At 45.5% G+C, this 24,891-nt stretch overlaps 15 protein-coding genes across 15 annotated transcripts; 7 read left to right on the top strand and 8 right to left on the bottom strand.

The window, feature by feature from the left end:
• Positions 1-5: 5 nt before the first annotated feature.
• On the top strand, positions 6-1,484 carry KUCA_T00002014001 (uncharacterized protein; the record flags this gene model as incomplete). Its single annotated transcript, XM_022604253.1, has 1 exon — positions 6-1,484. The coding sequence occupies one exon, from the start codon at positions 6-8 to the stop codon at positions 1,482-1,484; it is 1,479 nt and encodes a 492-aa protein (XP_022458052.1).
• A 39-nt stretch (positions 1,485-1,523) lies between these two features.
• On the bottom strand, positions 1,524-2,528 carry KUCA_T00002015001 (uncharacterized protein; the record flags this gene model as incomplete). Its single annotated transcript, XM_022604254.1, has 1 exon — positions 1,524-2,528. One exon carries the CDS (start codon positions 2,526-2,528, stop codon positions 1,524-1,526), a length of 1,005 nt encoding a protein of 334 aa, XP_022458053.1.
• A 392-nt stretch (positions 2,529-2,920) lies between these two features.
• Positions 2,921-3,215, top strand: KUCA_T00002016001 (uncharacterized protein; the record flags this gene model as incomplete). The annotated part of the gene is made up of 2 exons (XM_022604255.1): positions 2,921-2,960; positions 3,022-3,215. The coding sequence occupies 2 exons, from the start codon at positions 2,921-2,923 to the stop codon at positions 3,213-3,215; spliced, it is 234 nt and encodes a 77-aa protein (XP_022458054.1).
• A 349-nt stretch (positions 3,216-3,564) lies between these two features.
• KUCA_T00002017001 (uncharacterized protein) lies at positions 3,565-4,826 on the bottom strand (the record flags this gene model as incomplete). Its single annotated transcript, XM_022604256.1, has 2 exons — positions 3,565-4,706; positions 4,778-4,826. The coding sequence occupies 2 exons, from the start codon at positions 4,824-4,826 to the stop codon at positions 3,565-3,567; spliced, it is 1,191 nt and encodes a 396-aa protein (XP_022458055.1).
• A 240-nt stretch (positions 4,827-5,066) lies between these two features.
• On the bottom strand, positions 5,067-5,681 carry KUCA_T00002018001 (uncharacterized protein; the record flags this gene model as incomplete). Its single annotated transcript, XM_022604257.1, has 1 exon — positions 5,067-5,681. One exon carries the CDS (start codon positions 5,679-5,681, stop codon positions 5,067-5,069), a length of 615 nt encoding a protein of 204 aa, XP_022458056.1.
• An 831-nt stretch (positions 5,682-6,512) lies between these two features.
• KUCA_T00002019001 (uncharacterized protein) lies at positions 6,513-8,267 on the bottom strand (the record flags this gene model as incomplete). The annotated part of the gene is made up of 1 exon (XM_022604258.1): positions 6,513-8,267. The coding sequence occupies one exon, from the start codon at positions 8,265-8,267 to the stop codon at positions 6,513-6,515; it is 1,755 nt and encodes a 584-aa protein (XP_022458057.1).
• A 299-nt stretch (positions 8,268-8,566) lies between these two features.
• On the top strand, positions 8,567-10,435 carry KUCA_T00002020001 (uncharacterized protein; the record flags this gene model as incomplete). The annotated part of the gene is made up of 1 exon (XM_022604259.1): positions 8,567-10,435. One exon carries the CDS (start codon positions 8,567-8,569, stop codon positions 10,433-10,435), a length of 1,869 nt encoding a protein of 622 aa, XP_022458058.1.
• A 197-nt stretch (positions 10,436-10,632) lies between these two features.
• On the top strand, positions 10,633-14,799 carry KUCA_T00002021001 (uncharacterized protein; the record flags this gene model as incomplete). The annotated part of the gene is made up of 1 exon (XM_022604260.1): positions 10,633-14,799. The coding sequence occupies one exon, from the start codon at positions 10,633-10,635 to the stop codon at positions 14,797-14,799; it is 4,167 nt and encodes a 1,388-aa protein (XP_022458059.1).
• Positions 14,800-14,805: 6 nt separating this feature from the next.
• KUCA_T00002022001 (uncharacterized protein) lies at positions 14,806-15,666 on the bottom strand (the record flags this gene model as incomplete). Its single annotated transcript, XM_022604261.1, has 1 exon — positions 14,806-15,666. The coding sequence occupies one exon, from the start codon at positions 15,664-15,666 to the stop codon at positions 14,806-14,808; it is 861 nt and encodes a 286-aa protein (XP_022458060.1).
• Positions 15,667-15,876: 210 nt separating this feature from the next.
• KUCA_T00002023001 (uncharacterized protein) lies at positions 15,877-16,701 on the top strand (the record flags this gene model as incomplete). Its single annotated transcript, XM_022604262.1, has 1 exon — positions 15,877-16,701. One exon carries the CDS (start codon positions 15,877-15,879, stop codon positions 16,699-16,701), a length of 825 nt encoding a protein of 274 aa, XP_022458061.1.
• A 174-nt stretch (positions 16,702-16,875) lies between these two features.
• Positions 16,876-17,313, bottom strand: KUCA_T00002024001 (uncharacterized protein; the record flags this gene model as incomplete). Its single annotated transcript, XM_022604264.1, has 1 exon — positions 16,876-17,313. The coding sequence occupies one exon, from the start codon at positions 17,311-17,313 to the stop codon at positions 16,876-16,878; it is 438 nt and encodes a 145-aa protein (XP_022458062.1).
• A 408-nt stretch (positions 17,314-17,721) lies between these two features.
• Positions 17,722-18,792, top strand: KUCA_T00002025001 (uncharacterized protein; the record flags this gene model as incomplete). Its single annotated transcript, XM_022604265.1, has 1 exon — positions 17,722-18,792. One exon carries the CDS (start codon positions 17,722-17,724, stop codon positions 18,790-18,792), a length of 1,071 nt encoding a protein of 356 aa, XP_022458063.1.
• Positions 18,793-19,172: 380 nt separating this feature from the next.
• On the bottom strand, positions 19,173-20,666 carry KUCA_T00002026001 (uncharacterized protein; the record flags this gene model as incomplete). Its single annotated transcript, XM_022604266.1, has 1 exon — positions 19,173-20,666. One exon carries the CDS (start codon positions 20,664-20,666, stop codon positions 19,173-19,175), a length of 1,494 nt encoding a protein of 497 aa, XP_022458064.1.
• Positions 20,667-21,402: 736 nt separating this feature from the next.
• On the top strand, positions 21,403-22,554 carry KUCA_T00002027001 (uncharacterized protein; the record flags this gene model as incomplete). The annotated part of the gene is made up of 1 exon (XM_022604267.1): positions 21,403-22,554. The coding sequence occupies one exon, from the start codon at positions 21,403-21,405 to the stop codon at positions 22,552-22,554; it is 1,152 nt and encodes a 383-aa protein (XP_022458065.1).
• Positions 22,555-22,682: 128 nt separating this feature from the next.
• Positions 22,683-24,212, bottom strand: KUCA_T00002028001 (uncharacterized protein; the record flags this gene model as incomplete). The annotated part of the gene is made up of 1 exon (XM_022604268.1): positions 22,683-24,212. The coding sequence occupies one exon, from the start codon at positions 24,210-24,212 to the stop codon at positions 22,683-22,685; it is 1,530 nt and encodes a 509-aa protein (XP_022458066.1).
• Between the last annotated feature and the right edge of the window lie 679 nt (positions 24,213-24,891).

Here is a 24,891-nt window from a genome sequence, read left to right on the forward strand (position 1 = left end):
TAATCATGAGAAGTTTTCTTGGTGTTCGGTTTCTGTCAAATTCAGCCACTGAATATGTTCGGCCAACCATATACGCTCTTTCTACGCGTCCGGGAAGGGCAGCCATTGGTGTGATCAGGATCTCTGGGCCCGCAAGCACCAATGTGTTCAAGGCATTGACTGGCAAGACAATAGCTCCAAAACACAGAGCCAGTTCATTGAGAAAACTTGTGAGTCCCAAAACGGGTGTTTTACTTGATCATGCCCTCACGTTGTTCTTCCGTGGTCCAAAATCTTATACGGGAGAAGACCTTCTTGAACTGCATGTCCATGGAGGTACTGCCGTGATTGAAGGTGTGCTCAAAGCCATTGAGAATTTACATACCCCATATCAGCCCATACGGCATGCCGAAAAGGGAGAATTTTCGAAGAGGGCGTTTCAAAACGGACGGTTTGACCTCACTGAGCTGGAGGGTATCAACTCGTTGATCCATGCTGAAACCGAGTCTCAAAGGCTCATGAGTCTGAGGTCAATGGAAGGAGAAACCAATGCCTTGTTCAGCAGATGGAGAACAGATATAGTGAATAATGTGGCATTGCTTACCACGATCATTGATTTTGGAGAAGAACACGGAGTGGAAGAAACAGATGAGATATTTCAGACGGTTCGCAATAACGTTTTAGACCTCCAGAGAGAGGTCAGCGAGTACATCGCCAGGTTGGATAGATCCGAGATTCTTCTTCGTGGAATACAAGCAGTTCTTCTGGGTCCCCCAAATGCTGGGAAGTCGTCTCTTTTGAACGTTATCTCGAACAGTAACACCGCTATTGTGAGTGATATTGCCGGGACTACTCGAGATATCATCAACGTTCCCTTGGATATCAGTGGCTACAAGGTGGTAATTGGCGATGCTGCTGGAATAAGGTCTCTAAATGATGCTGATCAGATTGAAGCTGAGGGTATTAAGAGGGCAATGGCAAAGTCTGCAACTGCTGATCTGGTACTTGTGATTGTGCCTGTTGATGATCTGGAAGTGGACGACGAGTTTGTCAATCATATCAAGCAGATGTCGAAACGTGGGAAGAGAATACTGGTGGTGATCAACAAGTCGGATCTCCTGGTGAACAACGCAGATCTTGAAAGAGTCTTGACAGAATTGCAGTCCAAGCTTGGTCTTCCTTCGAAAGACTTCACTGCCGTATCATGCTCCACTGGGGTGGGTGTTGACAATTTGCTTTCGACATTGACGCAGGAGTTCAAGTCGTTGACCTGGTATGAAGACCAAGACCCGGTTTCTATCTCCGATAGAGCCAAAGATATTTTGGTGAAAGACGTTCTGTATGGCTTCGAGGAGTTTCTGCTATTCAGTGAGTCCAACGATGTTGTTCTAGCCGGTGAAACTTTGAGATATAGCATTGAGGGAATTGGAAAGATAACGGGTGAAGCGGTAGGCATAGAAGAAATTTTGGGCGTTGTATTCTCCAGTTTCTGCATTGGAAAGTGAAAATATGCACGTTGCAAATTGATATGATCTCCGGAGTAGTTACTGAAGCGGTGCTGTTGCGGATGATGTAGAACCACCGTGGTTGCTCGCTTGCGGGCTGAATGCGGATCTGCTTCTAGTCGCATTTGAAGGTTCACCCACGGTTGCAAACGACCCTCCTCTCGAAACAGCCATTGTTTTGAGCGTAGGGTTGGGAACCACAAAGTTTGCACTTGATCTATCCTGAAGTTCAGTTGCGGTTGCGGTTGTCTCGGGAAACATGTCCTCAAAATGCCAGAAGCCATCAAAATTTCTCTGGTATTTGCTTGCGCAGAATCTTCGCGGAAGGTAAGCTTTGCCATGGTTCTTAATATAGGGATATGGTGGGGGGAAATAGAGCAAAAATGCAATGACACCAGCCGCAATTCCAAGAAACGTGCCAGCAATCACATCCCATAGAAAATGTCTATTGTCAGTGACTCGTGCTGCAGAAACTGAAGTGGCTATTAGAAATGGATATCCTGTTTGGACGAGTTTGAGAAAGATGCCTCGCCCATCGAATAGTCTCACTCTTCCCATGGTGAAAAGAGCTTGAACGGTAGCACTGGCGAAGATCGTTGAGGCATGTCCACTGGGGAACGATCGGAACCCCTCAGCTACCAGGGTGCGGTATGGCGAGGTGCAAATTTCCACAGTTGAAAGTTGTCCTATCGGTGCTGTGAAACTAGACGGAAGACATCTATGGATAGCATCAGGTCTGGGTTTTCCGACCAGGTTCTTCAGGGTTACAACAAGAATCAGTTGTATTGCAGTTGCACATGTGAGAGCTGTCACCGCAGCAAAATAGTCCCATATTCTTCTCAGCACCTTGTCCTGGATTGCTGCAGCTTCGACAGCCGCCATTGCAGCTAATGGAGCAACAAAGGCGAGAACCATAAGAAGCCATATCGGCGTTGCAGTGGCGGCTTCTGGGTAATAGAAGTGCCATAGGCTTGGATCCATTGCATAAAACTCCTGGAAGCGTGGGGTTGTTGATACTCCGTAAGTGATTGCCACGGTGATCATGGCGCTGTGGGCGTTAGGAAATTGAAGCCTTCAAAAGAGAGAGGTATGTAGTACATGTATAATGACCAGTCCACAATGTAGGACACCAAAGTGAAAAATGAGACCTTTTTTCCAAAGATAAGAATGAAGGACTCCTTCAGATCAAACAGGTCTGACAGTAACATGATGATTCAGTTTGATTAATTTAATTATGTTTGCTGGCGGTTAAATGTTCTCAGATAAACCGGCTATTTAAGCCGCACCTTGTTGTAGATGCCCATATCTGTTGTCTGTCATTTGATGCCCGTGTCTGCAAAAGTATCGCCCAACCAGGAAGAGCCTTTTGGTAATGGCCATGAAAGAGATAGCTCCTTGTCATATTTCTACACTCAAAGTATATTGTTTTACAAAAAATGGCGCTTTTTGCAACTTTGTCTGGCTGGGCCACTTTTGGTATGTTGTTTTTGAGAGTTGTCATCAATGAAGAAAGTTCCTTGACTAACCCTCCATCTAGGTGTCCTTGTTAGAGCCTACCAAAACGGTATAAGAAAGGTCGATATGTTGTACGCCCCTATGGGCTACGCTTACTCCGCCGGCTTCTGGGTTGCCCTTGGATACGGATTCACGAAGTGGACTGAGAAGAACGAGCTGTTGTTGGACAAACGTCTGGAAAAGCTGAATGAGGCCCGTGCGACGGCTTCTGAATAGACCAATTATTCACAGCAAAGACTAGACAACAATTTTATTTGATAAAACATGAACAGGTGGGTTACTGAAAAAAGAGAGCTTTGAATTTCACGGTGTGAATCTCGCGATGCAATACACATATGTATATGAGATCGATTATGAAGACTCAGTTCTTTCCAAAAAAAACAATCAAAAACATTCAATGAGTTGTAGAGGAGTTGCAAAAAGACTAGTTGAAAGACTAGTTGAAAGGCTAGTTGGGCGACTTTCATGAAGTTAGTCTGAATCTTCTTAGTAGTAGAAGCGTTGATGTTGGTGGTATTATTGGCGTTCTATTCCTGATCTCCCATTCCTAATCTCTGCACCTCCCCTATTCCGAATCTCCTAGGTCTATATCATCATTTTCATCCTCACCTTCGTCCTCTCCAGAATCGTCCTCTGAGTCGTCATTACTGTCCTCATCTCCATCTTCATCATCATCTTCACTGTTTTCTTCTCCGGAGATTTCACTCTCACCCTCCTCATTTGCAAACTGATAATTCTCGTCCTCCGGATCATCAGAGTCCTGATCGTCTATTTTGACTCCGTCCACTATTTGTGCCCCACCAGGAACCATTCTGGCGGCCTCGGCTAGCGCACCAGGCTTGTCTGCGTTCTTCATCTTAATTTTAGCCTTCAGCTCCTCTGTCATAGATCTATCTCTAAATTCCTTGCTTCTAACGTACTGGTCAATTTTGTTGAACTCTTGCTGATCTATCATCGAGAACTCGAACCTGTCGCTGTTCTCGGGGTCCCCGTCGGCTGGGACAATCATCAGGGTCACATTGAACGTCACCCGCGTGATCGAGGTGTACGTGATGCTGTCTATGTCCGTAGATTTGAACATGAGAATGGGCTTCTTGAACCCAAAAATTATATGGTTGGGAAGGAAATAAAGCGTTCCTTCCTTGGAACCTTTGTAGGCATCCACAAAGAAAGACCTCATCTCTTTTGAGGTGGAATCGATCAATTGGAATCCACACAGAGAACACTGTCTTTGAAGATAGGTTCCAAAGTCCATCTTTTGGAGAATTGGCGAAAATTGTTCATTCAGCAGAGTATCGTTATACTGTATCAGGATGGGCTCGTTTTTGAACATGTCACCTCTATTCTGCTTGTAGAAGATCAGCAGGTTGCGCAGCTCCTTCTTCTCCGGCACTCTCAATATTGCCGCGAAAGTGACATTTCCGGAGCTCAAATTATCCAGCATTATCTCGGGCTGGGTATCCACACCCTTCGAGAGCACCAAAGCTGGACTCTTGGCGTTCTTGGGCGTGGCAAAGATCAGGTTCAACTTCTTCCTGATCGGCGATTGCAGAGACAGCTCTGGTATTTGCAGGACGATATGGAAGTCTTGCAAAGATGGGGGTAACGACTCCGTCGGTAAAGCCGAGATCTTTCTTCTCTTGGGATCATCCTGTGTGAAATGCTCTATCAATGCATCAAACGTTGGTTTGCTCGGGGGAAAAGAGGCTAGAGGATAGGCGGACAATTAGTACATGATACGGCAAAAAAATAGCCCATAATATCAAATAAAGACTCACAAATGATACTCTCCACTTGAGATTTCAGCTCCAGGGGCAAAGATTCCATTTTTTGAGATAAGAAAACAAGAATGGTTTGTTACAAAGGACATGTGGACCTTTCTAAAGGTTGATAAAAAGTCGTGTCGCGACGCGTACCATAGTTAGGGAAAGCCATTTTTACGTGTTTTGTTCAATTCGTGCGAATCAAATCATGGAAATACTCGTTTTCAATTACAATATTTTAGTCATTCTGTTTCTCAATTTATCATTGTGTAGTTGACCAATCACCTGGCAGGGTCTTGCTGATTTACCAACGTCCACCTTGCTGGCCGCCAAATCCACCTTGACCACCTTGACCACCTGGGCCACCGAATCCACCTGGACCACCTGGGCCACCAAATCCACCTGGAGGACCGCCTGGACCGCCAAAGCCACCTGGAGGACCGCCTGGACCTCCGAAGCCGCCTTGCTGGCCTCCGAATCCGCCTTGTTGGCCGCCAAATCCGCCCTGTTGGCCACCGAATCCACCTTGACCTTCAAAGCCACCTCTGCCACCTTGTTGGCCGCCGAAACCTCCTTGTCCTCCTTGGCCACCGTGGTGACCGCCAAAGGCATTCTCGACAGCACCGAAAAGGCCACCCTGGCCACCCTGGCCGCCATGGTGTTGGCCACCTTGGTTACCTTCGAAACGGTCTTCGACCTTGTTGGCCAAAACAGAACCCGCAACGGCACCCAAGACTCCGGTCAAACCACTGTGTTGACTGGACACCTTGGAGCCACCGTAGGCACCGGCAGCGCCACCGATGACAGTGGACAAAAGGCCTCTCTCGCCCTCACCACCAGCCTGTTGCTGTTGCTGTTGTTGCGAAGGGGCGTTGTATTCACCTTGTTCGCCGGAATTGTAGAAATCGTTTGAAGACATTGTTCAATTGGTAATGAATTATAATAGGAAGTGAGATCAAGGTCGAAATCAAGGGGGATCAAGTCCAATTTATAGCCAATATTCCCTCCCCGCCAATTCCGAGGGTTACCCTCGGTATCCTGGAGCCGGAGCCGGATGCCTACATGAAACGTGCGCATCGTTTCAGCGAATTGAGAAATTTTGCGATGGCGTTTAGGCTAGGTCATGGGATGAATGATTATTGTTGGCTGTGTATCTTTTTGGGGTTTGTGGAGATTTTTGGGACTGTGGCAAAGGGCACACAGATTACAGAGATCTACAGTAAGTTCGGCAAAACGAGCGCGGAAAGTGCAGGATGTACGCGAGGGATAAACTTCAGTTCCTTTGACATTAACTCATTATATTTCAGGTTTTTTCACTTATTATTTACTACTGACCATGTTCCGTCACTAACTCACTGACCCTTTACAGTCTTTGTTACCACCCAGCCTGCCCTGGGGTCTCAAGAGTTTGATCACCGGCAGAATCCCGCGCCGCACGTCTGAAATCTGGCACAGCCCACAGTCAGCTGCATGATTTCCGAGGGTGGAATTTCAGGCTGAAATGCGCGATGCCGAGCACGTCAGCGAATGATGGAGTTAGCAGGGCAAGGAGGCTGAAACAAAGTTAAAAGAATGTTTGCAGTTTAGGCCGGATAGAGATTAAAAATAGAGCAATGACTAAATCAAATTATTAGCGAAACGGTTGAATGTTTCAATTGGGTCGTTCCAAGCCAAAAGACGCGTTGCCATACTAAATCCCAGCCACATTACGGCTGCCTATAAATTGGACTATAACCATGATATTGGGTATTTACTTGTGAAGAACATCTTTGAGCACATAGGTCACGAGAATTGGCATGCTCACCACAAGCATTGAGTATTGAGCAATGATGTAGAGCGCAAGACAATCCATCTGCAGATGACTGGGGCTATCGGCCCTCATGTTGGATGCAGTCAGATAGACCTGGACCGTAGCACTGGGCAATCCAAATTGAAGCATAGACACAAACTTCGAAATATCGTCGGTGATCCATTTCATTCGGGAAAGTTTTCCTACCCAAGCTATTCCTATGATTGGAAGAACGCACAGCCTGAACAGAGTATGGGCAGTAAGGCACTTCCAAAATCCTTTTGGAATGGACTTGATTTTGAGTCTCGCAATGGTGGCACCCAGCATTATCAGCCCCAGAGGCACACAGGGTGCAGATGCATATGTGGCATAGTCCAGAATAAACGATAATGCAGGATTGTCGTCAGGTGCCTGTGATAAGGTGACCGAGCCAGTATTCACGAAAAGAGCCTTGAGCCAGGGAATAAGTGCGATAATCAGCGAGGAAACCAATGCGATAGAATTGGGCGTTTGAAAGTTCTTCAAAACAAACACTAATGCGTGGAGATGATATTTCTGGACAAAGGATATGGATTTTCCAGACTCCAAGATGTCTTTTTTTGTGAGATTGGATTGGGTCACCATCGAGGCGATGGTGGTGATATTTTGGTTGAATGGTTCAGCACGTGAATATTCACGCACCAAATCATCGTCGTCGTTGAACTGCGAATGGCGATCGTCCATGCTGGTGCCGGTTCTTCTAGATGTGTTGCTCATCACCGCAGACAGGAAGGTGGATGAAACCGAAGGCCTGCGATGGGAGATGCTTTGAGCGGACCTGCCCACAGTTCCGCTGGAAATTCCGCCTGGAGAGAATGCCCTATTGTTAGAGTAAGAATCGGCACTGGGTCTCCCTCTGGCCGAAGGCACTCTTGAAGTCGCTGTGGATACATTGGAGTGCAATTTTCGGGCAACCAATTCGTTGCTGTGCAAGGGTCTCGGATCCAGCTCCGAGGTCTGAATGCTCATACTGTCATCATCATCATCCCCGTTCGAGGAAAGCGTCGAGGTTGGCGATATGGGGACCCCTGTTGCATCCAATGCCTCGTTATGTGGGGTTGGGGGTGTCTGGAGATGGGGAGTCGATTTCTCCTCTTGCAACTCTTTTTCATGGGCTCTAGCACTTTCAGCTGCCTCACGTTCCAAATCCTCAGCTTCCTTCTTGAAATCGTACTCAACCAACTGGAACAACCCACAATTAAATTGTACCACAACATAGACAGCCAGGAAGATAATGACATATGCCACTCCTTTATCACCCTCGTCCTCAGTGAAAATTAATCCACCTGCAATGTTTTGCAGGTAGGCAATAGGCAAATCGCCCGCATTTTGCATGATCCCAGCAGAAAGTGCGCCTCCCCGCCATCTTTTTGGAACCGGCGTCAAAAAAAACACGTTCACAAAGGCAAACGCAGCACTTGCACTGTACATCAGTACAGCCGTGAGGATGATGACTCCTATTGTCTTAATATCCCGGATGTCTAGGTTGGTTACAACCTTGGCAAATGTCAGAGCAGGCATAAAAACCATCAAAATCAAATCTGAAACGGCTCTAGCCGACTCGACACTCATCAAATCATATTTAGCGAGAAAATATCCGGTGGCCATCAGCAGGTATATCCTGATGATAGGCTTAACAGCCGCGTATATGAATCCTCCTAGCGGTAGCACGGACATTGCTACTATATGGTGGCTCAGCGGTAATATCAGCGGGCTGCTTGATTCATGGAGAGTATGCTAAGCAATATCGCATAAAAGAAAGGAGAAAGACTGGGCTGTTCATTAGTAGACAAGTTTTAACATGCAAGGGCCCGCAAGTAATTGCCCCACGAAAAAACAAAGGCGCGGGATTAATGACACGGAGTGGGAGTGGCAGTTTGGAATTCCCAGATTGAGCGGTGATGATCCTCCGAAGTGTAGATAAGAGCTTCAATGCCATCAGCGAAATAACCCGAGGCGCAATTGATCTGTGGAAAATGGCCGAGTCATTGAGTATTGGTAACGAGCTGAAAGATGCTTATAAACCCACAGATAAATGGGTGAAGGCGGGGCTTACTTGGCTCACGGATCTGGACTGGTTCTACAAGGAGCGCGCTGCCATAGAGAGGGAGTATGCCACCAAATTGAAGACTTTGAGCGCGGAGGCATTCAAGAAAAAGGCCAAAGTCTCGACTGCAGTGTCTGTTGGTGAAAACCCGGTGGTAACCCCCGGTTCATTGGAGAGTGCTAGTTTGGTGGCTTGGACAGAGATCCTGGGACAGACCGAGAACATAGCCAAGGAAAGAGACGCTTTTGCCAGCAGTCTTGAGCGTAGAGTCGCGTCCCAGATCAGTGAAATGGCCTCCAGATATGACGGAATTCGTCAACGGTGGAAGGGGGTGAACGAAGATCTGGTGAAAGCCAGAGACTCGTATTACGATGAGGTGACCAAGGCCAAAAAGGATTACGACGCCTCTTGTCAGGCAATGGAGAGCCAAAGATCCAAGACCGAGAGATCAGAAAATGATAGATCCAAACACAAGTCGGAAAAGAGGGAGTTTGAAATGAACGCCGCCAAGAATGCCTACCTGATTAAGATCAACGTAGCCAACAGGTTGAAGGATAAGTACTTCTACCAGGACTTGCCTGAGGTGCTCGATGGTCTGCAAACTTTGAACGAGGCCAAGGTTGCCAAATTGAACTCAATCTGGTTGACTGCGTCTGCTCTGGAGAGGTCAACGAACGAGAAACTCATCAAAATGAACGATGCCATGGACGAAGTTATTCGCCAAAACGTGCCCACGCTTGACACCTCCATGTTTATTAAACACAACATGACTGACTGGAGCGAGCCAGCTGACTTCTACTACATTCCATCTAGCATTTGGCACGACGACGAGACCATAATAACGTCTCCTGCTGAATTGGAGGTCTTGAAGAAACAGCTCTCCAAATCCTCGCAAACATATAGTAACATGCAGCACGCTTGTGAAGAGGAGAAGAATACTCTTGGGGAATTGATCCAGGCTCGTAACAAGGCTTTTGGAAATTCTATCACAGAGGTGAAGCTGAGAACTAAAGAGGAGATGTTCAAATACGACGACCTGATGGTGAAATCGCTTGTTGCGATGTCGAAATTCTCTTTGGACGATTCCAAACGGGTAGTGGCAGAAGTTGAGGTTGAAACCATTCAGTCTGCTGCTGAGGGTAAGGATCTCACGTTGACGCAGCCCATAGAAACCAAGAAACGTGGAGTCTTTGGTGGTTTGTTCAAGGGAAAGCATAGAAACGAAACCTCGGCTCCTGTCGAGCAGTATGACGATGAGGTGCACAGCCTCACGAGCTCGATGAGTCGTGTGACCACATCCACCGGAAAAGGAAGCAGACTGTTTGGTGCATTGAGAGGAAGAGCAGAGTCTGTGATGACAACTTCCTCGGCGGCATCTGCATCAACCGGCTCAGGCAAAGCACTTTACGCTTACCAAGCTGGCGGTGAAGATGAAGTCTCGCTGATCGCAGGGGAAGCCCTGGAAGTGATTGATCTTGATGACGGGTCTGGCTGGACCAAAGTCAGATCTGCAGCAGGCGAAGGACTGGTCCCCACGTCGTATCTCTCCATAGTGCCAGCGGCTTCGACGAACGGAGGCAAAAAACAGGGTCCCAAAGTTGCGCCAAGAAAAGGCGCCAAACGAGTGCAGTATATGGAGATCTTGTACGACTATGAACCTCAGGGCGACGACGAACTTGGTGTGGGTGTGGGTGACAAAGTTTTGGTGGTGACCGAAGACGATGGCTCGGGGTGGACCGAGGGCGAGATCGAGGGCATAAGAGGTGTTTTCCCCACGTCCTACGGTAAAATTGTGTAAAAAAAGTAGAGGTTCAAGAGTAAACCATAGTTTGTCAAGATATCTCCAATTATACTCATGGAGAGTAGCGCCGCACACAATTCGGCGATGAGCTTTTGTGCCTCACACCTGAAAGCGTCAAAAAAATTCATTGGCTTTTAACAATGCCTTTACAAATATAAACAGGTGTAAATTCTATCGCAGCTTTGCTGGTCACAATGGAAGTCGGAACAGTCACCAAACTGGCTTCTCTGTTGCCAGAGGAGCAAAGAAAGAGTATCGCTATTGGTCTAGCTCAAGACCTGACTGAGGGCCAGACTCTAAGTTCAATCGAAGTACTTTCAGAACTGGTGAACGTGGTTTCTTTGGAAACAAAAAAGGAGATTTCTCCTCTGGTTTATGAATTATTTGCTGATATTGTTGGAAATAATATTCAGTCTGAGTTGAGCCCAGCAGTGTACAAACTGTGTGGACAATTCGAGGATGTTTCAGTCGATGTTCTCTCTCTGATCAGTGCTAAGCTTAGAGCATATGCTTTGAAAAATAGGATGAACTTTGAGGAACGCATGAGACTTTTGAACAGTTCTGATTTTATGAATGTGGCTACCATCGATTCCTCGGAGGTTCTGGACCTATTTGGGTTTTTGAATGTGCTATTCAAAGAAAACGATAACCTGGCAAGGTTGAGATTGGATGAGATCAATGCATTATGTTATGCATATGTTACATGCGATGAAGAGAAAATATCCACTGCAGCTGCTAATATCATGAGATGGAGACTCTCTTCATTCAATGAGGATGGTGCCTTCTTAAAAATGTGGGAGTGTATTTCAACTTTAATGACTGCTCATGACTCGTTCAAGAGAACCAATGGTTTGATATTATGGCTATGTTATCTGAAAGAGTTTGCTAAGTCGGACGCGAAGCTTCAAAGTATCTATAGTACAGGAGAATATTGGCAGTTTTTGAAACAGAGTTTACTGGACGACTCACACGATCACAAGAAGATGTCATTGTCTATTATTCAGTTGACTGTGACCTCCATCTCTAAAGATATCGACACTGACATCATGACATGGAAAATGGATCGTGCTTCAGTGTACATAGAGTCATGGAAGAGGTTCTGTACTTTGTACGAAATAGTGGGTATAGACTCTTCTTTGCATCAAGCCGAAGATGCGGCGCCAGATTTGGTGGGGTCGTTATCTCTGGACTCTCATATTCCCACAGCATTCGCACTCACTTTGCTATCAATTGGTTTTAAGTCTTCCCAGGAAAGTATAAGAAGGGTTGCCATGAATTTGGTTTTCTCCATTCCCCAGAACAATCTGATGCTATTGACCAGCGATGTCTCATTCCTGAGAGACACTTTCTTACCTTTCGTACTGCACGCCTTCCATTACTCCGTCAAAAAAGACGCTACGGGACTTTTCTGTCCGTTTTTGACCAAACTCGTGGACTTTATTTGCAACTGCTTGTCAAACCAGCAAGATCAAGAGGGAGTTTCGGTTGTTTGCGAGGCCATCCTGCAGGTTCTCGTCAAGAACAGATTGGCTTTTGATGTCGCCAGAATCGCTTTAGCACTCGGTCTGCTTAAAGGACTGAATGCATCTAAGTTTAATATCTTGGATGACGACCATGTCGGCATGATAGTTCAAATGTTCGAAAGCGAGTCTGAAAATGAGATTTACGAAAAAACCCTTCAGACGGTATTTCTTAGGATCCTCCTTTTTGCGAACTCTGCAGCTAATGAGAAGTACGAGAGCTTGGGCAGGTTTCTGCAGATGAACCAACAATTGGGTATTACGATCCTGAAAGAAAATATTCACCTTGTCAAGGCGAGTCCCAACATCAATAAAATCGACCATGGTTCACTCAGGACGTTAAGTACTTATGCATTGGTTGCATATGTCATTGTCGAGGAAAGGGCCTCTGGTGCGGCTGAACTCAGCAACGTCTCCAAGAACGACCTGATAACCGTTTGTTCTATGATTGACAGCACCCCGGTCAGATCTCCTAATTGCGCCGTTTTGAATGGACTAGATATTTTCTTCGATTGTATTCAGAATGAAGAAGTCAGGCATCTTTATGGCTCTCACATTCCAACTACACATGGCTCATTGTCAGACACCTATGATCAGATATCCGATGTGCTGATCAACTCGGAGGACGAAGATGATTTAATATTGGCAACATACAGACTTGAGCTGCTTTCAAAGAATCAAAAGTTTCAGCAAAAATCTCTTGAAACATATTTGTTGCTTGCAGAAAAGTCATACGCAAGCCTGAAGACGTCACACTCCACCTCCAAGACTTTCTACAAGGTGAAAGACATATTCTACTCTTCCATCTTCCGTTTCTGTTTGAATGTGAATATAGAAGAAAGACAATTGAAAACAGCAATCTCCATTGCAGAAGTCGATTTTACTCTTTATGACTCAGAAGGCCGTTTATTACTGGTGAATTTCATCCAGCTTCTGTTGGAGCTGCCTTTCACAGGAAGTCATGTTAAACCTTTGGTAATTGTTCTGGAAAACCTCTGGGATGAGCTGGTTGAGGACAGACTAATACTGAAACAAAACAAAATTCATTGTTCTTTGATTCGAGCTCTTTTCCATAAATCAGTCCTCTCTGCTGCTTTGGATGATTTAAGTATTGGTGAGGTACTGACCCGAGTTGGGTCGGAGATTTTGACTCAGTCGCACTCCAGAAGATCGTTGTTACCTACCTTGTTTTCAGCAATTGATGCTTATGATGATCTTGCAGCATTGCAAAACATGGAATTTCTCATACCCGTGATAGTCCGTGGTATTTCGACCAAACAGGTCACCACCAATTTGTTCACGTTGGAACCAATCATTGCTCAGATCTACGATCAAGAAGTTGACTCTACTACTGCCGCCGAAGGATTATATGCAAAAGTCTACGGCGTCGAAGAAGTCTCTTTTCGTGTGGCTATGGCTTCTATTTTGGCCAAACTGCAAAAACCGGATTTTATTGTGACATTTTTTGACTTCGTTGAAAACCATGAGTCCGAGCTCAACCTATTTCATCCGAAAAATCGCAGCGATGGACTCGAGGAATGGAAAAGAATACAGCTTCTTTCCATGATGATAATTTTAATGACATCTCTTCCACCAAATGAGGTTCAAAATCTTACCCAGAAGTTCGGTTTGGCAATGCTGTTTAAGGAACAGAGTCCATTATGCCGCGTATATCTGGAATGGATGATTGCATTGTGTTTGCTGAAAAATCCCTCTTCCAGAATCTCTATTTTGGAACAATTCAGCATTGACATTTCTCAGCAAAGTTCCATTCAAATCACCACTTTTGAGAGAATTTGCGTTTTGCTAGGACAGAAGTTGGAAGGAGAAGAGGCTGCTAGTTTCATGCGAGACTTCGTGGTGAAGTATCTGGTTCCATCTGCCACCTCGAACAAAGCATGGCACAGGCATTTTGCGGTCTCTCTGGTGTGTTCTGTTTATCCAGAGATCATCAAGCGCAAACTTCCTTTGAGCTCGGATGTTCTCGTGACGTTAGAGAACGTCTATCGTATTGCTGCTGCTTCAGAAGGCTTTGGAACTCATAGAAATGGCGACGCGCATCTTTGGGATATCGTCAAAGATCTGACTCTCGTTGGTGTTTTTGGTGGGATTTTGCTCAAAGTTTCTGACAGGACGGATATCGATTCCATTCCGGCAGTTTCATTTGCCAAGTACCTGAAGCATGAAGATGTGCGCATTCCTATCGGAGCTGACTTTGAGTCATTCAAGGCTGGAGCTGCAATTGATGCCCATTCTGATTATTTGAAAGACTTGAAAAAATCCAGTTCCCCGCTCCAGAAGAAAAGCGGTACCTGGTCCACTCCGGTAGACGTTGATCAGGTTATTGGCAATGGAAATGCAACCTCATCCATCCAACGATCTGACCTAATCGTGGTATCCTCGCTCGTGGACAAACCTCCAAATCTGGGAGGTATTTGTCGATTATGTGATGTTTTGGGTGCGGGATTGTTGACTTTGGGAGATATTAGAGTCAAGGATCACAGAGACTTCAAGAATGTGGCCGTGACTGCAGACCGTTGGATGCCCATGGTGGAAGTCAAGCCTGAAAGCATTGCAGACTACATGATATCCAAGAAAAAAGAAGGATATACACTTGTTGGCCTAGAACAAACCGATAAATCGGTAGTCCTCGACGAGAAGTTGAAATTCCCAAAAAAGTCGTTGATTTTGTTGGGAAGGGAAAGAGAAGGTATACCTGGTGATCTCCTGGCGATACTCGATATGTGCATCGAGATTAAACAAGTTGGTGTCATTAGATCTATGAATATACAAACTGCAACTGCAGTGATAGTGCATGCTTATTCAGCGCAGCACTGTTGAGGATTTTCAGAATTCAGATGTTGAGTTTTCAACTATACTGTTGAGAGCCTTCAGGACCGAGCCTCCCACAGAGTCGACTGTGGAGACTGCGTCCAAGATGTGATTTGTCGACAAGCCTTTGTTGTTTGTTGAATTCAGCGAGATAGATCGTATAGGTGCTCCAGCTTTGTTGGAGGCAAATCCCACAAATAATCCATTTTCAGCCACCTCTAGCTCTTCGACTGAAGGGTCCAGTAGCAAGTTCGGGCCGACCATGGCCAGCACAAACAGTAAAGGCGGTGCAAGCAGGCGGTCCTTGGGGAACAGAAGCTTCGCAAGGTCCCAGTCGTCGGAAAAAGTGGGCTCTTCTTCAACCTCAGCGTCTTCCGTGGTGGAGGTCAGAAGCGGTAGGGATGTGGACTTTAGTGCGAGGTAGACGGCCATAGACACCAACGTCAAAATCGAGTAAAACGACGAAATCCCACTAGGATAAGATATCACAATAGCATCTATGCTCAGTTCAAAAGCGTACTTTTCTGTAAGTTTCAGTAAGCTCTCCGGAATACACTGTGCCAGAGACTCTTTCAGAATAGATGAGAAGCTCACCACGGCCTCGGCGTCGTCTCTCTGTCCGTTGATATCCACCTCCACGTTCAACAAGTCAGTAACTTCACTCGATTCAACCTTCACAACCTTGGCCTTGACACTAGCTATACACTCCGAACCGTCTGGAAGCCTGACTCTTGAAGAGCCGTTAGAGTTGGGAAGGAAAGAACAGGTAGCTTCCACAGGTCTGAACTGGTCCACACGTCTGGCGTCAGCGCGTATCACCTTAGACCCAGATAAACATTCGAGCAGATAGTATCTCTCAGTTGTCGACAGCACCATTGTGTGAGTTGTGTGAGTAGTGTGACTGGATAGTCACTAGTGTCTTGTCAGCTAAGTTACATGCACTCGATACGAAAAATTCATACTCAGGTCGTGTACCGCATCCTTTCGAGCGATGCACTTGTAGAGGATCCAACGTGTCACAAAACAAAGCCACAAGTATTACGTTAAAAAGGCACCGCGTTCAGACTATTTTATATACACAGTTCTATGAGGCTCTATGGAGTTCTGACTGCTTTCGTACTCGGTGCGAGTCTGTGTCAGGCTTTCCAGCTTGGCTTGACGGTGCCACCCAGCTCTGTGGACTCGGCTAAGCTTATGCAAGAGGTAACTGAGTATCACAACGAGTTGTACAAACTCAAGAAGACTTCGAAAAAGGCTGTTGAGTTGCGGGCCATGATCAAATCGCATGTCGAAAAATACATTTCAAATAACTTGTGCGTGAGGTACATTTTGAACGAGTTCACGGAAGATCACATGAACCAGAATACGCTGGTGGTGGTCCACGTGAAGGTTGTCGATCCCACAAATGTTAATGAACTTGGCAATAGATACCAGCAGTTGAATTTTAACTTAATAGATGATGAGGGTAATACATTACGTCGTAAGAACGACGTGAAGGAGTCTAGGGTGGCAGTGACTATACCCGAAAACCCAAGAGAGGACGCATATTTCGACGTTTGTTACGAGAATCAGATGATCGACAAAAGTTGGAAGAACAAGGGTGCTAATAAAGACATAATAATGAGTGTGGAGATTGGTATATCCGAGATCGTTGACAATTTGGAGAAATCAGGCACCGCGTTGAAGCCGGTGCAAAAGCAGGCATCAGACATAGAACAAGAGGTTACCAAGCTGGTAAACCAGTTTGTTGCTCAAATCATACCCGACGAAACGGCTTCCAGAAACTTCAACGAAGATCTGTTCTCCAAGGTGATCATCGGCGGCATAGTTGCCTCGGCGTCACTCGTGATAGTTGGAGTCGTCCAGGTGCTTTGGTTGATTCTGTATTTGAAGCAAAACAAAATGATTTAGATGATAGACAGGGATAGACATTTGAGAACGATAAATAGACAATACAGCGGAAATGATAATCAAGACTAGAGTAGGGTGTTGTCGCGTGAAATCTGCCATGAACTTTTGGAGCAAAACCAGATCACCATTCAAAGCGTTCATTGATGGTCCAGCTCGGAGACCATATTATTGCAATCATAAAAATACACTGTTTGGGGCATTCGAGTCGATAATGTCATTATCAGCATCAACTTCAACTTTCTTGAGAGCTGGCTTAACATTTGGTGGTTTGGTTGGTGGAGTGATGTCTCTGTTGAGGGACTCATCATCAAGGGCTTCAACCCGTTTATGGAGGTTGTCCAGAACAATCTCGTTTTCCCTAATGCTATCACTGTAGACTTTCAGGTCCTCTTCATCTTGTTCACCAGTATCGAATTCTTCTTCATCAAAAGCCTCTTTTACTTCTTGCCCTTTCGCTTTCTGCAGTAAGGCTTGCATTATGAAATTCGACCTCTCCAGCCTGTCGATGGAATTGTGAATTTGTTTACCCAATAACGCAATTTCTGCATCTGTTATGGATTTTATGACTATCTTGAACTCGTCGATATGAATAGGTTTCAGAGCAGCTGACATGATGGTTGATGATGGTTTTTCCGCTTCAAAACAAGCTTCTGAAAAGAGTAGAATCCTTGCTTCCCCGGATTCTCTCGCCTTCGCCGTAGCTGTCTGGACGTGAGCACGTGATGGATTGGAAGTTGATCAGTTCACACGACTCTTTCAACCTACCAAGGTTCAATGCATTGAAGTATTCGGTGTTAATCAAGCTACGCTAAGCTCGGAGTTTAGTTTTTATTTGAGCTGAAATGTTGAAATACTACGGCGTATTGCCGTGTTTTGGCCGATCGTTTGCCAACTCGTTTTTGAGATGCCAGAGTAAGTTTGAGTGGCTCCTGAGACACTTTTCACCAATCGCTAACTGAATACCATGCAGGTACCGTGCCAGGATATATACACCCTGCACTGCTGAAAAAGGCCGATGCCATGACAGAAGAGCTGAAGGAACTTGAGTCTCGCATGTCAGATGGTAAAACCTTCAACGTGGAAGATGCTAAAAAGTTCTCCAGATTGTCTAGTTTCACTACCGTGTACCAGGAGTATCTTGGAGAGAAAAGTAACTACGAGGGTCTAGTATCCATGGCGAATGACCCAGAAGATGTTGATCTACAGGCTGAAGCCAAGCTAGAGCTTGAAGAGAGTATACCGAAAATGGATAAGCTAGCTTCTGGTGTGACATCCAAATTGCTGCCTCCGCATGAGTTCTCCGATAGAGGATGTATTTTGGAGCTGAGACCCGGTGCGGGTGGCCAGGAAGCTATGATATTTACCCAAGACTTGCTCACCATGTACTATAAGTATGCCCAGGTTCATCGGTGGAAATGTGAGATTTTGTCGCAAAACGAAAGTACTTCTGGTGGTCTTGTAGACGGGTCTCTTTTGATAGACCATCCTGGTGCTTATGATAGGCTGAGACACGAGGCTGGTGTTCATAGAGTTCAACGTGTTCCACAAACAGAGGTAAAGGGGAGAGTCCATACATCTACTGCGGCAGTGGTGGTGTTACCGAAGATTGAGGAAGGTGCTGATGAAGGAGAGAGAAAGTTTGCTGGTGATGAGCTTCGAATTGACGTAATGAGGGCAAGTGGGTCAGGTGGTCAGCATGTTAACACGACCGAGTCAGCAGTCAGAATCACACACATTCCAACTGGAATAGTGGTGATCAACCAGGATGAGCGGTCACAGCATAAAAATAAGGCCAAGGCATTGATGGTGTTGAGAGCCAGACTGGCCGAGAAAGAGAGATTGGAAAAAGTGCAGAAGGAAAGAGCTGAGAGAAGGGACCAGGTCTCCTCCACAGATCGTTCTGACAAAATCAGAACTTATAATTTCTCGCAAAACAGGGTTACTGATCATAGGTGTGGTCTTTCATTGCACGATCTAAGTGGATGTATGAATGGTGAGAGTCTGGACCAGGTGATAGATGCCGTTGAGGCAAAGGAGACCGAGTTGCAGTCGCTAAGACTCATTGAAGACTTGGAGCATGTAAATAAATAGAAACACGAGCGTTAGCTCAAGCCTAAAAATTTGAACATAATTTTTCGACATTTGTGATTTCCTTGAAAATTCAAAAAAATTCAGATTTCTGGCCAGACGTGAGTAACGCAACATCAACGATTCTAACATTTCATATTTCAATTAATAAAATAAATATAAATTCAGGACAAAATGCTCATACCATAACTCACTATTAATAACCATGTTTTTCACGTTTTCAGCTTCAAAGGCATACACAGAAGGCATGCGGCGCCAATTCCCTATCTCCATTCCTTATCTTCACTACAGACAACTTTGTTAGGAACATGATGTAACTTTAATTTCTACGAAAAAAATGAAAATTTGCATGCAGTGATTCAATATACGCCAATAGATTCAACTTACAACTCATCATGGCTGTTTTCGGAATCTTCAGACTTCTCTTTTTGATCTGGATGAGTGCGAAGAATAATCCTCTTATACCCCTTCAAAGGAGGCGAGCCAGAATCCGTGACTTCCAAAATAATGTGATAAGATTTGCAGTGATCCTCTCCAAGGAAAATTCCAAAGGGGTTGAAGCATGCAGTTTGGAAATCTGGAACGTCAAAACTGGCCTTGCTTCCAGACTTATCAATCTCGATCTCAGCAACCTCCATAATGTTCGATTGGGTCAAGGTAACATCCCTATAGTGAAACCAATTGAAGTCCAATTTAGAGTCTCCATCAATATCATACGACTCGGAGGCATCAAGATACACACGCGAACCGGCAGCCACAAACAACTCCAGAGGCTTCACGGAATCAGTTCCGTTGACCACTGCCACAGGGGCATGGTTTGCCTTTTCAAAAGGCTTTATTGTCCATTGCATTCTGGCAGCAAAATCATTTTGGTAAGCGTCTCTCCATCTCCAGATGGTGGCCTTATCACTACAGAACAACTCACCATCCTGACCCACCACATGATCAGTTACACCGCCATAAAGATTGAACCTTCCAGAAATATCAACCAAGTCATAACGGCCACCCCAGCCGCCATGTCTAGGTGCGTCGGGATCGTTCAATCCGTTGGGAATGATGTGAAGTAACGAGGGAGTGTCTCCTTCCATATTGAACATGTACTCTGGATAGGCTTTTCCCAAAGGTCCGACCTGAATGTTTCTTTGAAGCCACTCCTTCGACACAAGAGAACGATCAGGTCCTCCTTTGTCAAACTTGTTGTAGAATTCACCGGAAATACCTACCCAAGAAGAGAGGGCGTACTGGTTGAAACCGTGTACGGAGGCAATGTAGAACAAATGAGGGTAAGTGTACCTGATCCAAGCACCAGCATCATCCTGATCAGAGATGGAGTAAACCTTGATCTTATCAAGGAAAGTTGCCTCGTCCTTCTTGGATCTGGTCTTTGAAACTTCGGTCAAACTCTCTGCCAGAACGGCAGCACCTCCCCAGACCAGAACCCACATGGTTTCGTTGGCAGGCAGACTATCTACCTGCTTGATCAAATTGGCAGCACCCTTGCTGATTTCAGGGTATTCCAGAGAAGCAAGGCCATAAACCGGGTATCCAGTGCTGACAATGCTGCGAAAGTACTCCGCACTAGGGAAGTTCGGAGAGTGAAGCAATAGCTTGGGGTGAACTTTCTCATACGCATCGAGTATGGGATAAATATCTTCATCGTGAATGGTACTGTTCAGCCAATAGGATGTTGTTGCAACAATTCCTCGGATATCAATCTCATTAGAGTAGAGAAGAGCTCTCACGAGACTCTCGGCGTCGTCTGGTTCGTTAGAGATATCCGTAAGGATGAAGGCGTGGGGCAGAACGTCTTTGGGAGCCAACTGAGCACCAATTGGTACAGCCAGAGCGGCAAGACCTAATAAATTTCTTAGTCTCATCTTCAGATATTGGAATTTAAGAGAACAAAGTTGGGATTGGGAAGAAAAACAGGTTAAATCTGGACATAGATCTACTGTGGGGGTGCCGCGAGGGTGCCTGGAAATTCTGGAGAAGAAGGGAACCCGGCTAAAATTTCCATAAACAGAAATGATCTTGAAATTTAAGCGCAGAGGGCAGAGTGGTCTGGAGAACTCCTGGGCGTCCCTACAATATAGAAAATAGATATTGGAGAAGTAGATAAAAGGCGTAGTCATTAGCCGGGAGATGCCTGCAAATTCCAGGCTTTTTATGGAGTTTTTCCATCAACAACGGACGGTTTACTGGTATTATCTCTCTGAGAGGCCCTACTGGAACCCGTCCAAAACCGTGCGGCTACTCTCCTCACAATAACATCGAGTATTTAGACACATAGAACGGACGAATTCTATCGGTCTGCCGAATTTTTGCTCTCTACTTTCTTGCTTGGGCGCTCCGATTGGATTATATGGCCATCTCGACTCCTAATCCAAGGTGGCTCCGTCCGATATGCATGCAGGTGCCACATATGCAGTCTGGGAGCCATCGTAGAATTTCAGCCACAGTTTGATCAACCTATGAATTTTTCATAGTATGATGAACTCAATCTGAGTTTGATAATATCGGGTCTTATTATGGTTGGGGAATTCTGTTGTAAATTAGATTTATTTATTTCTGTATTTTTGTTATATCGCCTTTTCATTGAAGTAGTTGAATACAATGCCTGCCGTGCAAGACTTGAGTGGCACCTACGATGGCATCCAGGTTCAGCTGGAAGAAGCCTCAGCTCCGGGCCAGATGGTCATAGACGGAAACGTCTTCCCTCTGGTCCTCGTCTACAAATCCTCAGATGTCTCGAGAAGGGACATCACCGAAAAGTTCCTCTCAGAGGTCTCGTCAAAGGGAATATTCACAACCCTGTTGCAGAACCATGGAGCGGTTTTGTTGAGAGGTCTCGGCGATTCCTCAGGCGAAACCTTTTCACGGTTCGTGACTGCCGTTGAAAAATCAAGAGGAAGCTTTCCTTTCGAGCAGATCGGTCTGGCTGGAAAAAGACACGCGTGGGCTGAAAACGTGTTCACTGCCAACGAAGGTCCACCAAAGACCAGATTCTACCAGCACAATGAGTACTCCAGATTCACCCATTTCCCCTCCAATATCCACTTCTTCTGCCACAAGGCTGCCAAGAGAGGAGGCGGAGGAAGTCCTATAGTTCATTCGAGAAGGCTTTTTGAAAGGGTCAACGAGACCATTCCCGAATTCATAAAGGAACTTTCTGAGAAGAGACTTGTGAATAACCAAGTTTACCCCAGTAAGACTTATGCAACTGCTGCCATCAAGGGAAATGAGTTTTATTGGGAAGGTCCAGACACTTTTGGACAAGAGATATTGGAGACCGACTCTATAGAGACGAAAAAAGCGAAGGCGGAGAAGCAGGTCAGAAGGCTGACTGATGATTTCGCTTGGCAGGAAGACGGTTCGATTGTCGTCAGACAGCACATACCTGCATTCAGAGAGAACCCAGTGACTCACAAACCGCTTTTCTTCAACAGTTTTATTGGAGGATACGGTACCTCCAAAGACCACGGAGCCCTTCACCCTCCGCACATTGGTGATAACGGTGGTATCTATTATCCTACCACCTACGACACAGGCGAGAGGATTCCATTGGATTATTTGGAGACATGTCTTCAGATCTCCAGGGAATTAGAGTTTGTACAAAAATGGGAAGATGGTGATTTAGTTTTGCTAGACAACTATCAGGTTTCCCATGGAAGAGAGCCTTGGACGGAAGGAGATGAAAGAATCGTTCTGGTGAGTATGTGGGATCGCCCAGGACCAAAGCCAAAAGAATGGAAGGTAGAGGTATAGTTAAGTTTTTTGATCTATATAATGTCCTCTAAAATCGTGACCTAGCTGATAGTAGCTTACTGGAAAAACTCCTCTGAAACTGTGAAATTTCACTAACAAATTATTAAGCTCGGCATATAAAAAATCCATTAGAACCCAATCGTTCTTCTTCTCTTTCTCCTTTCCCAAAGACCCAAAAGAAGGGCGTCAATACTGTAGAGTGCACCGTTGACACCAGAGATGTAGTAACCTGCGGTGATGCTAGGCATCTCTGAGGTCTTATACCAGATGTTGTTCACGATACTGTTGGCAACAAAACTACCAATGTTGATACCACCAGTCGCAATGGCCTTCTGCTTGAGGTTATCCTTGAAATACTCTTGACACCAAGCCCAGTAAAGACCGGCAGTGGCCAGAGACCAGGTGGTGTTCAAGTACAGGAAGAACCTGAAAGCCCTGTTGTTAGGATACACAGGCAAGGCTCCCAACAGAATACAGACGACGAAACTGATAACACCAGAAACCACAATTGGTGGCCAACGTTTACCTCTGCAAACCGTGTCTGATATCCAGCCACTTGACAGAGCAATGACGGTTTGCACAGCGTAGAGGATGGAGCCGTAATGGTCGATTTGAGGGACCGTGTAACTGCCCGGTTCTCTTTTGTTCCAAGCCTTCAGCCACAGAAGATAGGCACTACTACACAAACTGGCAAGATCCTGGAAAACACCGAAACCCCAAAAGGCCCACACCTCCAGACTGAGAGCTGCATCCCAAAGATCCTTGAGCTTGAAGTCGTACTTGTCGACCTTCTGGTCCGGCCTCCTCTCCTTGAGATAGGCAATATCCGTTTCATTCAAAACAAGATCAGGCTTTCTGTTGGAGAGTCTGTCCGAGAAAAAGAAGATCTGAGGGCCAATTATACCCAACGAGATGATACCATCGATAATGAAAACCCATCTCCAACCGGACCTTCCAGCCACACCGTTTAAACCGGTGTAGGTTCCACTGGCAACATAACCAGCAAAGAACGATCCGATAGAAGTAGAAGATTGCAAAATGACGTTTCTTCTGGCAAGTTCTCCCGAAGTGTAGTAGGTTCCAAGAATGTAACTCAGAGCTGGATAATGCGCACTTTCAAAAGCACCAACTATCGTTCTCAGCACAACCATTTGAGTAGGCGTTTTGACGGCAGAGAAGCAGAAAGTCACCAAAATCCAGAAAAGTTCCACAAGAACAACGAACCATTTGGTGTTCATTTTGACCATCAAAAAGGCCCATGGAAAACCACAGATGATCGAGGCAATATTGTAACCAGTGTTGGCATAGTTGAGCTCGTTTCCCTCGATTCCCAACTCTTCCTTCATACCATTAACATAGGCATAACTGAGATTAATCTTATCAAGATACTTGATGAAGGTGGACATCGAAGCTAGAGCCAGCAGAGTAACATCCAGCTTGAAGATGATCTTCACATGCTTCTTGTCTGGATGTCCCCAAGTATCCCAAATATGTCTTTTCCAACTGGTGTTCTCCAATACCGCTGGCTTCTCTTCGTCAATGGAAGAGGGAAGGTCTTCTGAGATAACAGCGACATCCGACTTAGACGTGCTGGTCTCCGGTGACTCAGACTCCACAGGCTTGGCCGTCTTGGCGCCTAAGAATTTAGCGACACCCATGAAAAACCAAAGATTTATTCAAGAGAATTATCCTATCGATATTACAAGAGTAAATATACTACAATACAATGCTACGAACTGGCCAGCCTTTATACCTGAAAAAACTTTTCAATCTGGCTCATTCCACAATCTTCGCCTAATGGTGGCGTCAAAAGCCGTTTTTAAAGGCCCGAGACTCGCTGCATGCCCAAAAATTGGAAAGATACCATACTATCTTTACCAGATCCAGCTAAAGTCCATGGATTTTACAATTTTTTTTCTGCAGATGGAAGATCCACAGATTGACACCACAGTTATGCCAGTGCGGCACCGATGGCGAAATACCGTTTGGTTTTGGTCCGTGCAGGACCGGATTTCTTTGTTCGTTTAGGCTTATATCCGAGTAGTTGATAGGCAGAGCGTTGGCTTATGGATCAATGATGGAGTGATGGTGTATTATTGGTCTGGAGATGATTTTCTATTGAAACGGTGAAGTTGGACCAAACAGTAGTGAGAGGTTGCTGATGCTTCTTGTAAAGAGGTATGCAGGGCTCTGCAGAGCGAGTCTAAATGCCTTTCAGCAGTAAGTTAATCTTCGATGCCATTGTGGAGTCTGGTCCACACTAGTTTATTTTTAGGAAAGGCTTGGCCAATGGGCTAGGCTTTACTAATTAATCAGTTGATTTTACTCCAAGACCCA

The sequence above is a fragment of the Kuraishia capsulata genome, genomic scaffold, assembly GCF_000576695.1.
Source record: "Kuraishia capsulata CBS 1993 genomic scaffold, Kuraishia_capsulata_scaffold_2, whole genome shotgun sequence".
Taxonomy (NCBI): Eukaryota; Fungi; Ascomycota; class Pichiomycetes; order Pichiales; family Pichiaceae; genus Kuraishia; species Kuraishia capsulata.